This window comes from Cannabis sativa, chromosome 6, assembly GCF_029168945.1.
Source record: "Cannabis sativa cultivar Pink pepper isolate KNU-18-1 chromosome 6, ASM2916894v1, whole genome shotgun sequence".
Taxonomy (NCBI): Eukaryota; Viridiplantae; Streptophyta; class Magnoliopsida; order Rosales; family Cannabaceae; genus Cannabis; species Cannabis sativa.
The window spans coordinates 13,588,574-13,604,530 of NC_083606.1; the positions used below are offsets into that span (position 1 = coordinate 13,588,574).

The window sequence follows — 15,957 nt, forward strand, 5'->3', positions numbered from 1 at the left end:
TTGGATCGTAAGAAACTATGTTCTATGGAAGACAATGGTCTCCACTATCATCAGGGGTTATAATCTTGATGGCTTCGTTAATGGCAATCCCATGCAGAGTTCATTCTAACACCCACAACAATATAAGGCGAACTTGGTTTTGGTCTTACCATCAATCCAGAGTATGAAAATTGGATAGTGAGTGATCAGTTGCTAATGGGTTGGCTGTACAGCTCAATAACCAAATGAATAGCAACTGAGGTGATGGGATGTGACTCTGCTGCTGCTCTGTGGAGAGCCCTTGAAAATCTCTATGGAGCTCACTCAAAATCGTGAATGGATGATACTCACACCTTGATGCAAACAACACAGAAAGGTTCAACATCTATGGAGAACAATCTGAAGTAAAAAAAGGCTTGGTCAAATTCATTAGCTCTTACTAGTAACCCATACCCAAAAAACCAACTCATATCAAATGTTACCTCTGGTTTAGATATTGAGCAGTGTTCTTCAAATCGAAGCTCGATCATCAACAACCTAGCAAGAGCTACAGGGGATCCTCCTTGCTTTTCACAACAAGATGGAGTGACTTCAGAACTTGAGTCTCAACAGCAACAATAAATCTACACATCACCCTATTTAACCAAATGCAAATCTGGCCAATCAATCATTTCCAAACAATAGAGGAGGAGGAAAAAATTCCTAATCAAATCAAGGGAATCACCATCAACATCAAAATCAGTCAAGAGGTGGTTGAGGTAACTACAACCGTGGTGGTGGCAGCGATGGAAGAGGATGTGGTGGTCGTTCAAATGGACCTAAACCAACCTCTCAAGTTTGTGGCCGTTATGGCCATTCTGCTACTATTTGCTATCACAGATACGATCAAGCTTATATCGGGTCAGATCCAAAACTTGGTGGCCAAATAAGTTAGAAACAAAACCAGCCACCAGCAGCCTACACTGCTTCAATAGAAGTTGTGGATAGTGAGGCTTGGTGTTTCAAAAAACTTGTTGCGATATTTTGCACACGCAAGTGTACGTACCGTTTCAAGTAGTAGACTCACCAGGAGTGAGGTCGATCCCACAGGGAGTGTAGTTAAGTACGTTAAAATTAAACTTTTACTTCTATTTGGTTAAATAAAAGAATAGAAAAGAATGAAAAATAAGAAAACTAGTAAGAAGCAATAATTAAAGAAAATTGAAAGTTAATAAAAACTAGGGCTTCGATTTCAATTGTTTCTATTGAATATGGCCTAATATGATTATTTTCCTAATATTAATTTCTATGCAATAGCAGGTTTACTAAGGTAATTTATAGTCTTCTCAGATATATAAATCTCAATTACATGCAAACTTTCTACTCTCGTGATAAATTTAACATGCAACAGGCATTAAACACAGAAACCCTATAAGCTATCTAAACCATATAGGTACTCTCGTCCTATATCAAAATTCAGTTCTATTTTTCTATAGCATATTTGACACCCACTTCTCAGATGTCGCATCAAAATCATAGACAGATAATTGATGATCAGGCAATTAAAAGTAATTAAGCAAAAATAAAATAGAATACATAGAAATTAAGGGGAAAATAAATCATATTAAAACCATAAACAATGTCAAACAATATCCATCTAACCCTAATAAAGTGTTTAGTTACTCATGTTCATTGTAGCACAATTACACATATTAACTTTAAGAAAAGAGATAAAAATAGAGAAGAGAAGAAGAGAAGAATGCTGAAAACCCTGAGAAGTATGCCTCTAATTTTGTAGTTGATCTCTCCACTCTATATCTGAATTCTCTCCTTTTTTTCTCTCTGAAATTGCTTGCTGAAATCAACTCCCTTCTTCTCTTTATATAGGCATTGAAGGCCTAAAAAGATGGAAAAAAACGCACATGTTTAAATTCCAATTCGAATTTAAATTTTTGGGAAACCTCAAACGAGATATTTTTTCTGCTGCGTCGACTGATAGTATTTTGGTCATAACTCTCTCAATATTGCTCAGAATTGGACGATTCAAGATGTTCTGGAAAGATAAAAGAGAGATCTAGAACTTTCATGTTTGACCTTTTCCAAAATCTAATCAAAAGATCGTCGAATTTAGGTTTGAATTTTCGGCTTTATTTCCTTGCACAATTTTCTCTATTTTAAATATCATGATATTTTTATCTTTTTCCCATCTTTTTCTCTGATATTTTTCGAATCTTCTTCTATTTTAAATCTGCAAAAATAAAAGATAACAAGCGTAAAAATGCTCCAAACACGATTAAAACTAAATTAAAAATATACTAAAATTAATACTAAAAATAACCTAACAAATTCTCCCAAACTAAACTTTTACTCGTCCTCGTGTAAAATACTAAATAAACATTAAACAAGTCAATCTCCAAAACATGAGTAATTTTCAAGTAGCTTCAATAACATGATTATGAAAAAAAATTCACTTATGCATATAATCCAGAATTTCAGTTCAATTACACCCTTGACAGATTTCAATTTATTTTCATTTAGCTCATAAAACCATATAATGCAATTAACTAACAATTAAACCACTTTATGCATGCCAATTACAATCATCAATCCACTAACCCAGAATTCCATATGCTTGCAATACATACTATTCTCCACTAATATAGATTAATGCACAACTAAGAATCAGAAGGTCTTTCTAGGCTTGTAATGTTAGGCTTATGGTAAAGGTAGTTGAAATGGTCATTTAGGCTTGTCTATACCATAAGCTTCTCCAATCATGTCACCCAAAATATTTTTCACACAATCCGAATACCCCTTTTTCTAACTACTTGAGAGATATTTAATTTTTTTTTCAACAAAATTGTAACAACTTTATATTTATTTTTTTTTTCTAGATTTGACACTGATTGTCAGATTTTTCTTTTCTTTTCTTTTTTCAAGTTGTTTCCAATCAAACTTTTTTATATTCTCTCAATTTTCACACCTTTTCCACACACATACAACAAACTTCCCATCTAAATTCTCCCAAACTAAAGATCTACTTATGGTATGATTAGGGTCAAATTGTGGATATTCATGGGTTTATTTTTTATGCTCAATATGTGTAGAACAAAGAATAGGTTAAGGCTCAAAAAAGGTAACTAGGATAAAAATTACAAGGATGGCTTGAAAGGCACAATCGATCCAAAAAATTACCTAAATCACTTTCCTAATCATGCATAATTTATTATTTCGCCTCAAATAGCAAGCAAGCAAGTTCTAGAATTTATTTTAAACAACTTTCCACATGTTCCAATTTAGCATACATAAATCAATTCAATTACTAGAAAATTACCTAATATGATTCTATGTTCTTTTAAGTATAAAATAAAAATTAGTCAAGAATGTAATATCACCAAGCACACGGATTTTCGAAAAAAATAAATAAACTTTTCAAATCATGCTGCCTACCTACTTTCAAATTGACTCACATTAAGCAAATCGACTCACAACAATAAAAAACTAAAAATTAAAAATTAAAAGACATAAAACTTAAAAACTCAAAATGAAAACTAAGTCACTCCTCCCCCAAACTAAAGTGACACACTGTCCCCAATGTGACATTAAAGAAAAAGGAAAGGAAACTTACCTGGGTGCCACATCAATAAGTGGTTGACGCCCATAATAAGCATCATGCAAGACAACTTGAAAATTGTTATTATACTTGCCTTCAAGCTTGGCAAGCGATGAGTTTGAACCAAAGTCAGCACCAACAACATAAGACTTTGGATGATGTGCTTGGGGAGAAGCCTTTCGTAGTTCACAGAGGATATAATATGGTGTTGATGAAATATATGGATTCAGTGGTGGTTTATTTGTCAATATCATTGATGAAGTCGAATCAATGATGCCATGTTCTTCCTCATCCTCCAATGTCACAGTATCTACACTTTCATCTAACAACCTTTCTTCTTGTTGCTCACTCTCCACTTGGCTATCCATAACCTTGCTTATGATTTCATGTTCAATGAGTTCCTCTTCACAAGGATCTTGATCTTCAATTGTAGGCTCATTATCTTCCTTGTATTCAACTAATGACCCTTCTTCATTGTAGCAATAACTCTCATAACTTTCATTATTGGAGTTATTACATTATGAATCATGAGCCACTGAATTATCTTATAAGGATCTCACCATGTCTGTTAAGCGATTAATCTCTCCTGGAAGTGATTGCATAAGTGCTAGTAGTTGCTCCTCTTTTTCAGATTGTTGGGATGAATTTGGGCAATAAGGTGGGTATTGGTGACTCCAACCCTGAAGTGATGGATCCCAATGCCAGTCGTAATCAAAATCTGCCATGTTATTCAACAGATTTATTACATCATAGCCTCTCATTAATAGAGGTGCTCCAGTTGCCTCTGCTCCATAATCAACCCAGCTTCTTGTTTCATAATTAAGTCCATTATAAAAGAGCCACGTAAAATACCCACTTGAGAAAGTGGGATAACATCTCTCTCCATACTCTTTAAATCTCCTCCAAGCAGAATAGAATGGTTCATTGTGTTGTTGGGCAAAATCCTCAAGATATAGCATCAGAATTTATCTTGCAGGTCAAGCTCATCAATAAAACATTAGTAAAATAAAATAAAACTAAATTAGTACTAAAAAGATAAAAATTTAAAACAAAAAAAATATTAATACTAAAACTAAAAAGAAAAACTAAATTAGAACAAAATTTAATTTTTAATAATATTAACTATCACTCCCCGGTAACGGCGCCAAAAAACTTGTTGCGATATTTTGCACACGCAAGTGTACGTACCATTTCAAGTAGTAGACTCACCAGGAGTGAGGTCGATCCCACAGGGAGTGTAGTTAAGTACGTTAAAATTAAACTTTTACTTCTATTTGGTTAAATAAAAGAATAGAAAAGAATGAAAAATAAGAAAACTAGTAAGAAGCAATAATTAAAGAAAATTGAAAGTTAATAAAAACTAGGGCTTCGATTTCAATTGTTTCTATTGAATATGGCCTAATATGATTATTTTCCTAATATTAATTTCTATGCAATAGCAGGTTTACTAAGGTAATTTATAGTCTTCTCAGATATATAAATCTCAATTACATGCAAACTTTCTACTCTCGTGATAAATTTAACATGCAACAGGCATTAAACACAGAAACCCTATAAGCTATCTAAACCATATAGGTACTCTCGTCCTATATCGAAATTCAGTTTTATTTTACTATAGCATATTTGACACTCACTTCTCAGATCTCCCATCAAAATCATAGACAGATAATTGGTGATCAGGCAATTAAAAGTAATTAAGCACAAATAAAATAGAATACATAGAAATTAAGGGGAAATTAAATCATATTAAAACCATAAATAATGTCAAACAATATCCATCTAACCCTAATAAAGAGTTTAGTTACTCATGTTCCTTGTAGCACAATTACACATATTAACTTTAAGAAAAGAGATAAAAATAGAGAAGAGAAGAAGAGAAGAATGCTGAAAACCCTGAGAAGTATGCATCTAATTTTGTAGTTGATCTCTCCACTCTATATCTGAATTCTCTCCTTTTTTTCTCTCTGAAATTGCTTGCTGAAATCAACTCCCTTCTTCCCTTTATATAGGCATTGAAGGCCTAAAAAGATGGAAAAAAACGCACATGTTTAAATTCCAATTCGAATTTAAATTTTTGGGAAACCTCAAACGAGATATTTTTTCTGCTGCGTCGACTGATAGTATTTTGGTCATAACTCTCTCGATATTGCTCGGAATTAGACGATTAGAGATGTTCCGGAAAGATAAAAGAGAGATCTAGAACTTTTATGTTTTGACCTTTTCCAAAATCTAATGAAAACATCGTCGAATTTAGGTTTGAAGTTTTGGCTTTATTTCCTTGCACAATTTTCTCTATTTTAAATATCATGATATTTTTATCTTTTTCCCATTTTTTTTCTTGATATTTTTCTAATCTTCTTCTATTTTAAGTCTGCAAAAATAAAAGATAACAAGCATAAAAATGCTCCAAACACGATTAAAACTAAATTAAAAATATACTAAAATTAATCTAAAATTAATACTAAAAATAACCTAACAAATTCCCCCAAACTAAGCTTTTACTCGTCCTCGGGTAAAACACTAAATAAACATTAAACAAGTCAATCTCCAAAACATGAGTAATTTTCAAGTAGCTTCAATAACATGATTATGAAAAAAAAAAATTCACTTATGCATATAATCCAGAATTTCAGTTCAATTACACCATTGACAGATTTCAAGTTATTTTCATTTAGCTCATAAAACCATATAATGCAATTAACTAACAATTAAACCACTTTATGCATGCCAATTACAATCATCAATCCACTAACCCAGAATTCCATATGCTTGCAATACTTACTATTCTCCACTAATATAGATTAATGCACAACTAAGAATCAGAAGGTCTTTCTAGGCTTGTAATGTTAGGCTTAGGGTAAAGGTAGTTGAAATGGTCATTTAGGCTTATAAGCTTCTCCAATCACTTGGTTCGTGGACAATGGAGCAAGTAACACTGTGACAATTGATGAAAAGAACATGCTGCAGAAACAGGGGTATGGTGGTAAGGAAAACTTAATCATTAATGATTGTAATAAACTACATATCTCTCATCTTGGTTATGGTAAATTAAAAACCAATACCCTGTCTACACCCTTGCTACTAAATAATTTCCTTCTTGCCCCTAATATTGCAAAAAATTTATTAAGTTTTTCAAGTTTGACATTTGATAATGGTGTATTTGTTAAATTTCACCCTGATTGTTGTTTTGTGAAGGAAAACATCACAAAGAAGCTGTTGTTGGAAGGAGTGGTTAGGGATGGTCGCTATCAGTTCACTAACAAACTAGCCCTTAGTCAAAATCACTCAATTTTTCCCTGGTGTTTCGAGTTTGTCTAAATCAAGTGATGTTAACACAACCAATGTTCATCATTCCAAGAATGATTGTGGCATAGACGTCTAGGCCATCCATCCACTAGAGTTCTTAAGCTTGTCTGTGAGTCAAACAATGTAAAAATTCCAAAGAATGAAATAGAAAATTTCTATGAAGCTTGTCAGTTTGGAAAATCTCATGCATTACCCTCTAAATTGTCTTCTTGTAGAGCCTCTAAGGTGCTTGAATTAATCCACACTGATCTGCGGGGGCCTGCCTGAGTTGCATCAAACACTAATTTCAGATCTTACATACATTTTATTGATGATTTTAGTAGGTGCACGTACATGCCTATAGTCTTTGAAACAAAAATCTGATCTACTAAATGCCTTCACTGATTTCAAAGCCTTTGTTGAAAATCAATTTTATACTAAAATCAAAAGCATAAAATGTGATTGGGGTGGAGAGTATCAAGTGTTTGAGAAACTAGTGAGAACCAATGGAATTCACTTTTAGCACTCATGTCCTCACACTTCCGCTCAAAATGGGAGAGATGAAAGAAAACATAGGAACATAGTTGAGATGGGGTTAACACTCCTTGCTCAAGCTAGTATGCTACTCAAATTTTGGGTTGATGCTTTTCAAAACTCAGTGTACCTAATTAATAGGCTGCCAACACCTATTTTACACAACAAAACACCTTTTGAGACACTATACTACAGAAAACCAGATTATAAACATATTAAAACTTTTGGAGCTACATGTTATCCTTGCATACGATCATATCAAAACCATAAATTTCAAGTTCACTCACTAAGCTGTATGAATTCGGGATACAATGATTCTTATAAGGGCTACAAATGTTTGAGTACAACAGGATAAGTTTACATATCGAATTGTTGTTTTTAATGAAAACATGTTTCCCTTTCAGTCTAGTTTTCTAAACACTCAAGCTCTAGAAAAATAACTTGTCATTCACAATGAATCCTGGTCACAACTCCCTAATACCCACTTCAAGCATTTGAGCTATGCACCCCAAAATACAAACTCTCATGTACCATCTCAAGCTTCTCATGATTCAACTCCTACAACAGCAACTTCACCAAATTAGGTAAATGACACAAGCTCACCACATTCAAGCTTTAACTCACTTGATCATGGATTAATAACACTAGAAAATGTCTTAGTTGGTCATAGTACAGATGAGTATCATATACAACAAGTACATCCAAGTGAAGGCTCCATAAATGCAGACCTTGAGTTTTCGAATTCAAGTACAGAAGCTCCAACAAATGAGAATACCTTTGTCAACATTGGCCCTACAACGTGATTACTAAGGCAAAGGCTGGCATTTTCAAGCACAAAACTTATCTCAGACATGCTAAGTGGCAGCCAATACTTGAACCAAGGAATGTGATTGAAGCTCTTCAGTAGAAGGGATGGAATAGAGCCATGTATGATGAGGTCATAGCTCTTAAGAAGAACAAAACTTGGATTTTGATTCCAAGATCAAAAGCCAACAATCAAATTTGATGTAAATGGGTGCACAAAATCATAAGAAATGCAGATGGATCCTTCCAAATTAAGGTATAAATCAAGGTTAGTAGCCAAGGGCTTTCATGAGAGAGGAAGATTAGATTATGGAGAAACTTTTAGTCCAGTTGTCAAAGCCTCTACAGTCAGAATTGTCTTGAGTATTGTTGCCTCAAAAAACTTGGATATTAGAAAACTTGACATAAACAATGCCTTCTTGAATGGGCATCTTGAAGAAGATGTATATACATGTGTCAACCAGAAGGCTTTGAAGACCCCACAAAGCCTGATCATGTGTGCAAGTTACTCAAGTCCTTATATGGACTCAAATAGGCTCTAAGAGCCTGGTTTGACAAATTAAAAGGCACTCTGCTAAAATGAAATTTTAGAATCTCTAAAGCTGATACACCCTTGTTCTTCTACATCAGCAATGACATCGTCATCATTATTTTGATCTATGGTGATGACATTATAGTCACAGGAACAACAATGAAAATCTGGACAGGTTTATTGGAAAACTTAAAAGGTTTTTTACTTTCAAAGATCTTGGGCACTTTATTTCTTTCTTGGTATATTGATGTTGCTAGAACTAAAACTGGTCTTTATCTCACTCAAACTAAATACATTGAAGATCTGTCGGAGAAGAACAATTTACAGCATCTGAAACCATGTCCCACTCCTATAGCTACTGGTAAATCTTTGTCTCTCTCTGATGGCAAGCTAATGGAAAATCCAACCACCTACAAAAGTCTTATTGGAGCTTTACAGTATTTGAATCACACCAGACCTGACATCAGCTTGAAGTTAACTCTCTAAGTCAGTCTCTTAAAGCTCCAACAACTTCACATTGGAGTGCAGCTAAAAGAATCTTAAGATACCTCAAAGGTACCAGCACTCAAGGCCCACATATCAGCTGCAGTGGCAGATTCAATCTTACTGGCTACTCTGATGCATATTAGGCCAACAATGTTGATGACAGAAGATCTGTTGGTGGATACTGTGTCTATCTTGGAGAGTCACTTATGTCCTGGTCCTCTAAGAAACAAGCAGTTGTATCAAGATACAGCACAAAGTCTAAATACAGAGCACTTGCTCATGTTAGTGTTGAAATAACCTAGATTGAGTCCTTGCTAAAAGAAATCAAGTTTCCTCTTCCTGTTTTTCCAAGCACCTGTTGTGATAATATGAGTGCAAGTGCTTTGGCCTCAAATCCAATTTATCATGCTCGCACTAAGCGCATAGAAATTGACATACTTTTTTGAGAGACAAGGTTTTGAACAAGACATTGGAAGTCAGATCTATCTCTTCAGCAAATCAAATAGCAGATTGCATGACAAAGCCTCTCTCTCTCTCATTCAAGGTTCTTGTTTAAGGGGTGGTGTTAAGAAAGTTAATTAATTATTGCTTAATGTTAATTACTCCATTTTGTATCATTGTCAAGGGTTGTTATCATTATTTTCTGTGTATTGCTTTTTCGATTTTGTATGTGCCCTTGGCACCGGACATTAGGGCCACAAGTCACCTTGTCATTGGTTCTTGTATTCACCATCAAAGTATAAATAGAAAACTTTATACTCAGCCTCCTTTAAGCTGAAATTTCCAATCATTTTTGTGCATTAATTCTTTAATTGGTTATACGTGAAGGTTTAAGTATATCAAAATTTTAATTATTTTTACCTATTTCTCGGTATTATTATTATTTTTTCGATTTTTAGTTTGGAGATTTCAGCTAGGTTGAAAGTTGAAACCCTTACTGCTATATTGTAACAAACAATGACTAAACTAATAAACGTTCAATCAGGAGATGTTCAAGTTGAGTCGTCTTAACCAAATTGAGTGAAGCACCATGTGAATCACATCAAACGGTTGAGCCGGTCTATTCAATACAAAATGTCTTTTTACCTGAGAAACCTTATGATATAGTATCAAGTACTTCTCATTTGAAATATCACTTAAGATGTTCTTAATTTCAGGTATTTTTGAGATTGGGATTTGAATGCTAAATTGATTCCAATCAAGTACATCATTGAAGGGTAATGAGTAGCTATCAGAGATTATTACAGGGACACACCCAGCATTGATCGCCTCCACCACTCTTGGGCTAGCCACTTCGTATCCACTTGGACACAAACAATACTTACTTTTTCCCATCAGCTTAGTGTAATTTTGCCCTCTTGGTACCTTGTCAAACACCTGAATCTCTTTATCTTTGTCTTTCCATTGCTCGAACAAGATCTTTCTAATATATCCATGGAGTACACCAGCAAAAAAGGCTAATATTTTGCGCCTTTGCGGGGATTGGCCCAAATCTGCTGGGCCCAATGTTCCTCTTCTCAAATAGATTTCAGGTAGTGATACATCTCTTTTGGGTAGAAATCCTTCTGACATGTTGGCATTACATATAACTCTTATAAAGTTTTTGAAGAGATGAGAATTTCCATGTGATACTTCTGGACCCTGAATTAAGAGTATAGCAGAAAAAAAATATATGTTTAATTTCATCAATGAAATAAGAGTTTACACATTGTTTTAATAAGAGTTTATACTAGAAGAATGTACATGTATCTCACCCAATCATGGGAGGAAACCATGAAATGATCAGCACCATTGCTTTCATTCCAAAATGGGTACTTATTAGCCACAACACTAACATAGTCATTCATCACTCGATAGAGGCGATCTCGATTGTAGTCAGACGGGTGAATAATAGGGCTATAAATAAACATAATGATGTTAAATACACTGATAGGAATCAAAAATGTGTGCGCCTCCTCAGGATATTTAGCCCTGAAAGGACTCTCCTCACTCTCTATTTCTTCAATGAATTGTCCTTCAATAGCATACACGCTACGCATTGGGCCCATGTGGAATATTGGTCGTTCTCCTTCCTTGTAGCTCCACACTTTGAATCTTTTTACCATCTCAATATGACTCCTTTATTGGCCCCAAAAAATATATAAGTTAATTAAACATAGCACTCTTTTTGGGTGTCAAACCTATTAATGCATATTTAAAGTGGTACCATTTACTTACTGGTGAAAAGCATATGGGTTTCTGTAAATTGAACCTTTTGGTACAAAGCTCTCATTCTTATCAGACTTAAAACTTTTGGAAATAATAGCTTGACGAATAGCTAGTCGGGCCTTAGCCAGATCATACTCAATTCTCTTCAACTTATTCTTCTTCTTCTTGATTATCTGCTCAAAAGCACATACAGTATACACATTAGCTACAAATAAATTTAACTAAAACACTTGCTGTACATAAATATCTTCTATATATATATATATTCCCATATACCAGAAAAAGAAAAAAAACCAATGATGCTCACCTTTTTAGCAGGAATGTGATAGTTATTAATAGTAATCATTGTATTGTTTTGATGCTTTAAACTTGAGAGAAAAGTGTCTTCATCAGAAACTTTTGGTGGAACTATAACGTTACTGGTGTTCGAAATATGATAAATGAGAATAGGAATAGAGGTATTAATATAATTATTATTGATAAATTGGATTTGGCTCAAGGTTATATTATTATGCAAAAGGAAAGGAAGAAGAAGAAGAAGTAGGGAAGTTGAAATGAACAACAAAATTGTGGAATGACTTAAGGTTGAAGCCATGGCTTCTAGTGGCTGAAATAATTGATCGATTACATATATATTAACTTCAAGGTTCATTACATATATAATAATGATCTAGAATTATGTCTAGCACGTGTCTCCCATATATACGTATCTAATTATAGTTAATTTAATATAAGAATTACATCTCCATACCCAACATGAGATTAAAAATGTGATAAACGGTCACTAAATTTATATATTTAAATAAAAAGTGAAAGCCTCGAAGTTCAGCTCACGTGGTCTGCATTAATGTTTCCAAGACTCACTACTAGAAGATAGACATGTTAAGAGGAACTATATCGTCTATATATAGTTATATTATTATTGTTATTGACACAAATGTATTGGATCTTATATAATATATTAACTTTTACACAATATTGCTAACATTCACAAGCTACCACTTTTAGGAAGCTGCCACCTTTAGGTGATGCTATACTAATCCTTTTTTATACCAATGCTATATAAAGTTGTTACATTTTTTTTAATTCTATCTATATTGCATAATAATAAAAATTATCTTAATCTTTATTACATCTCATATAATTAATAGCTGTCAAGAGAGTAAATGTACTTAATGCAATCTCTTAATTAATAAGAGAAATACTAAAGGGTATCAGTAGTGCCTAGTGTCGCGGGCTCACCTTTTTAGAGAGCAGAACATCCATACGACACTTTGACTTCTCTAAGCCAAGGCCAGCCTTCTAACCATCTGAGTAACAATGGGCTTATTTTTCGCGCGACCGTGTGCCTCGTGCACACTTTCGTCTCTTAAACAGCTCTCGCCGAGTTATGCTCGCAAACATCCATGCATCGAGGCTTTCTAGCCAAGATACTCGCACTATCCATAGGTTTCTACGATGATAAGGTAAATTCCAACACTGTCGCTCACCTCGTCACTCGTGACCAAGGTAGCATGTGGGGCAAGAAGCCAACACCAAGCTAACGTGCAAACGCTTCTAATCGTTCCCCATTCGATACTGTCCGAACAGTCTTCCTCATCGCCCAAAGACTCACCATGCCCCCATGCATGTTGATAGGCCCTCGAGACAAGCCACCAAACTAGTAGCATATATATGTTACACCTCTATCTCTTCTAGCATGGTGCATCTCTCTCATGCGCGTATGAAAAGTGGCCCATGAATGACTACCCGTATCATCTCGTGTTGAGACTCGTGGCCAAGACCCACCACAACATCTCTTGGAGGTTTAGGCCACGTCCCGTGCAAGCGGCACACCAGCAAGCAAATAGAAACATACACGCTAACCTCTGACAGCATTCTAAAATGCACTACCGGGTTGGCCCGATAATGTCCATGAGTATTCCAACTCATGGAGACATATAAATCCCCTCGTGGTCCTCATATGCCCGCCCTACTAGTCCCACTGACCAGTAGTATCTCACATAGCACCATGGTGCTAGGGGATGGTGGAGAGCTGGCAACTGGTACTTCCCCCTTAAAGAGCATTATAAGCTTTTAGTCTTTTACGAGAAACATATATAATTTTTGCTCTATAGACATATCGTCATCACCATATACCTAATCACAGAGTTTCTTAAATTCGATTGCACCATTATATTCGTAGACCTAAATAAATTACGAATACCAAGCCTCATCCCAATCCAGACAATATTGAAGATATTTACAAAAATTCCACTGTCGTACAAACTAAGCTTCAGCATGCCACCAACATGCACATCAACATGCACCACCACTTGACCACTGCTTGGCCAACTTGTGGGTATCACCTAGCTTGTAACGTGCCATCTTGGCACGCATATTACATTCTCTCCAACTTCAACATGTCGATACCCTTATTGATGGACCGTTGGCAAATCTTCCTGATAATCTCGACTCCTAAGCTTACTCCAAGCTTCATCTAAATCCTAAGTCTGCACCTATTCCTCTATCTCCGTAGAACCACTCTCTTGGTGATGATCTCCCTCGCCCACTCTTGGACTTGATCAAAGAACCCGTGCCACTGTCACTATTCAGAACCACCCATGGAGTAGTGCCTCCGCACTTGAATACTTCTCCCAACATGAAATCCTTCAAGTTAATCACAATGTCCCTCCAATTAACCAATAAGCCCTTGCAACACTAATGTTGAAGCTAATACATCCTCTGATAGTACCTCACTCGCCAATTGTCCCATGCATACTCCTTTTAAAAAGGACTAACTATGGGGCACCCCTCGGGGTGAGGTTCGCAAACCAACTGTACCCAACGACACCTTGAGAACACACTTCCACTGAAGCCAAGTCCATCTGGACAAGATCTTTCAGAAACTTCACACGCTAATTTCATGGTGCACCATCCTCCTGATGGCAATTGAGCAAGACGCACTTATTGCAGGATAAAATTTGATGCGTCTCTCTTGGACGAGGCTTGCAAGCCAACTGCATCCAATGTAGCACCAAGTGCACTCTTGCACATAATGTCTTCGCGAAGTACTCAATATATTGGCCCTCCGACCCTATCGCACACCCACAAATTTATGCATACGTGCTCCTATGGGCTTCTTTCACGTGGCCAATGATCTTTTTTTTTTTTGAGTTTTATAGATCTTTCTTAAGTCATAACATGCTTGAGTGTTGATTTAGGTTATGTAGGCTTTGATGTGGTTTGATTTTCGGCTTTTATTTGAGTTGTTTAAGGTTAATTGCATCTGGTTTTGCTGGTTTGTTAAGTGGTTGAGAGAGTTAGTTTGAAAACTCAAACTTGCCTCAACAATGATGTTTTGAGTTTCTGTGCATTTTTTATGTTGTTTTTGCTTGGAAACTGTTGTTGGGTAATATTGCAGGTGTTCTGAAAGTTTTGGTGGAGTTTGAGAATGTTTTGAGAGAGATTTGAGGGTTTTAGGGTTTCTAAAAAGAAACCAGTTAACCGATTCTGCTAGAACTGTAGAATCGATTAACTGCTTCACCAAGCAGGACCTTAGGAATCAGTTTTCCATTTGGGGAATCCAATTTACTAGTTTGGGGAGTTTTTAGAGCCTTTGTTTTGATATTTCCTTGATATTTAAGGTATTGCCATGCTATTTATTGATAGGGAAATTTCTAGTTTTAAGTTTACCTATTTATGTGATTTGGACATAAGGCCTCCATTCAACGCATGATTTTCCATTCAGGTCAACCATTACATTTGAATTTAGAAACGAGGTAAGACTAGCATAAAATGTATATGTATGTGTGTATGTGTATTATATGCGTACTATTTATATGATTCGTATGCTATCAACACTAGTACAGTAGCGGTACTGAGTACATTGATACAGCACATGAAGAGCCAGTTCATTATACCTATGAAATGGAGATCAACAATGGCAACAAGGTCTCGGCGAGACCAATATGGCTTCAAACCAAAGTGGGTTGCCAGTACGTATGGCTGGAAAGGAAAGTTGAAACGAAGTCATGTTCTCAACAACAAGAGGCAATTGGTGATGGTCACCAATCAGAATTCATCGTTTAAGCCAGACATAACCATCTTCCTACCTCTGGAGCAACATCAGAATGAAATGTTTCAATCTCCAAAATCTGGGAACTTATAAATCTCGGCCTTAAATGGAAAACGGTCGTAGACGTTCCAAGGTTCACCTGATAAATCTCATATATAAATGGCTAACAACGTCAGCGCAAAATATTATTCTAGTCAATCTTAGTTGTTGGAACTAGAAAATAAAGTTTAATGTGAGTGAACCAAAAAAGATAAATTATAGAAATACAAATATATATTACAAAAATATATTATTTTTTAAACCATAAAAATATAAATATTTATTAAAACCCATAACCCAAATGTATTAAAAATATATGCCATAAAAATGTAAATCCTTCAAATTGTCTCATACATTATGTAATTTCTACTATAAAAAATCCATTTGAAAAGCCTAATTATTTAATTTTCTTTTTTTTTTCTTTTTCTTCATTTTCCTTTT

General features: G+C 35.1%; 1 protein-coding gene across 1 annotated transcript; it reads right to left on the bottom strand.

Annotated features, from left to right (window-relative positions):
- Window positions 1-9,965: 9,965 nt before the first annotated feature.
- LOC115725637 (probable glycosyltransferase At3g42180) lies at window positions 9,966-12,108 on the bottom strand. Its single transcript, XM_030655217.2, has 4 exons — window positions 11,728-12,108; window positions 11,430-11,593; window positions 10,967-11,330; window positions 9,966-10,853 (listed from the first exon to the last, which is right to left on the bottom strand). The coding sequence occupies exons 1-4, from the start codon at window positions 12,070-12,072 to the stop codon at window positions 10,194-10,196; spliced, it is 1,533 nt and encodes a 510-aa protein (XP_030511077.2). The 5' UTR covers window positions 12,073-12,108; the 3' UTR covers window positions 9,966-10,193.
- Between the last annotated feature and the right edge of the window lie 3,849 nt (window positions 12,109-15,957).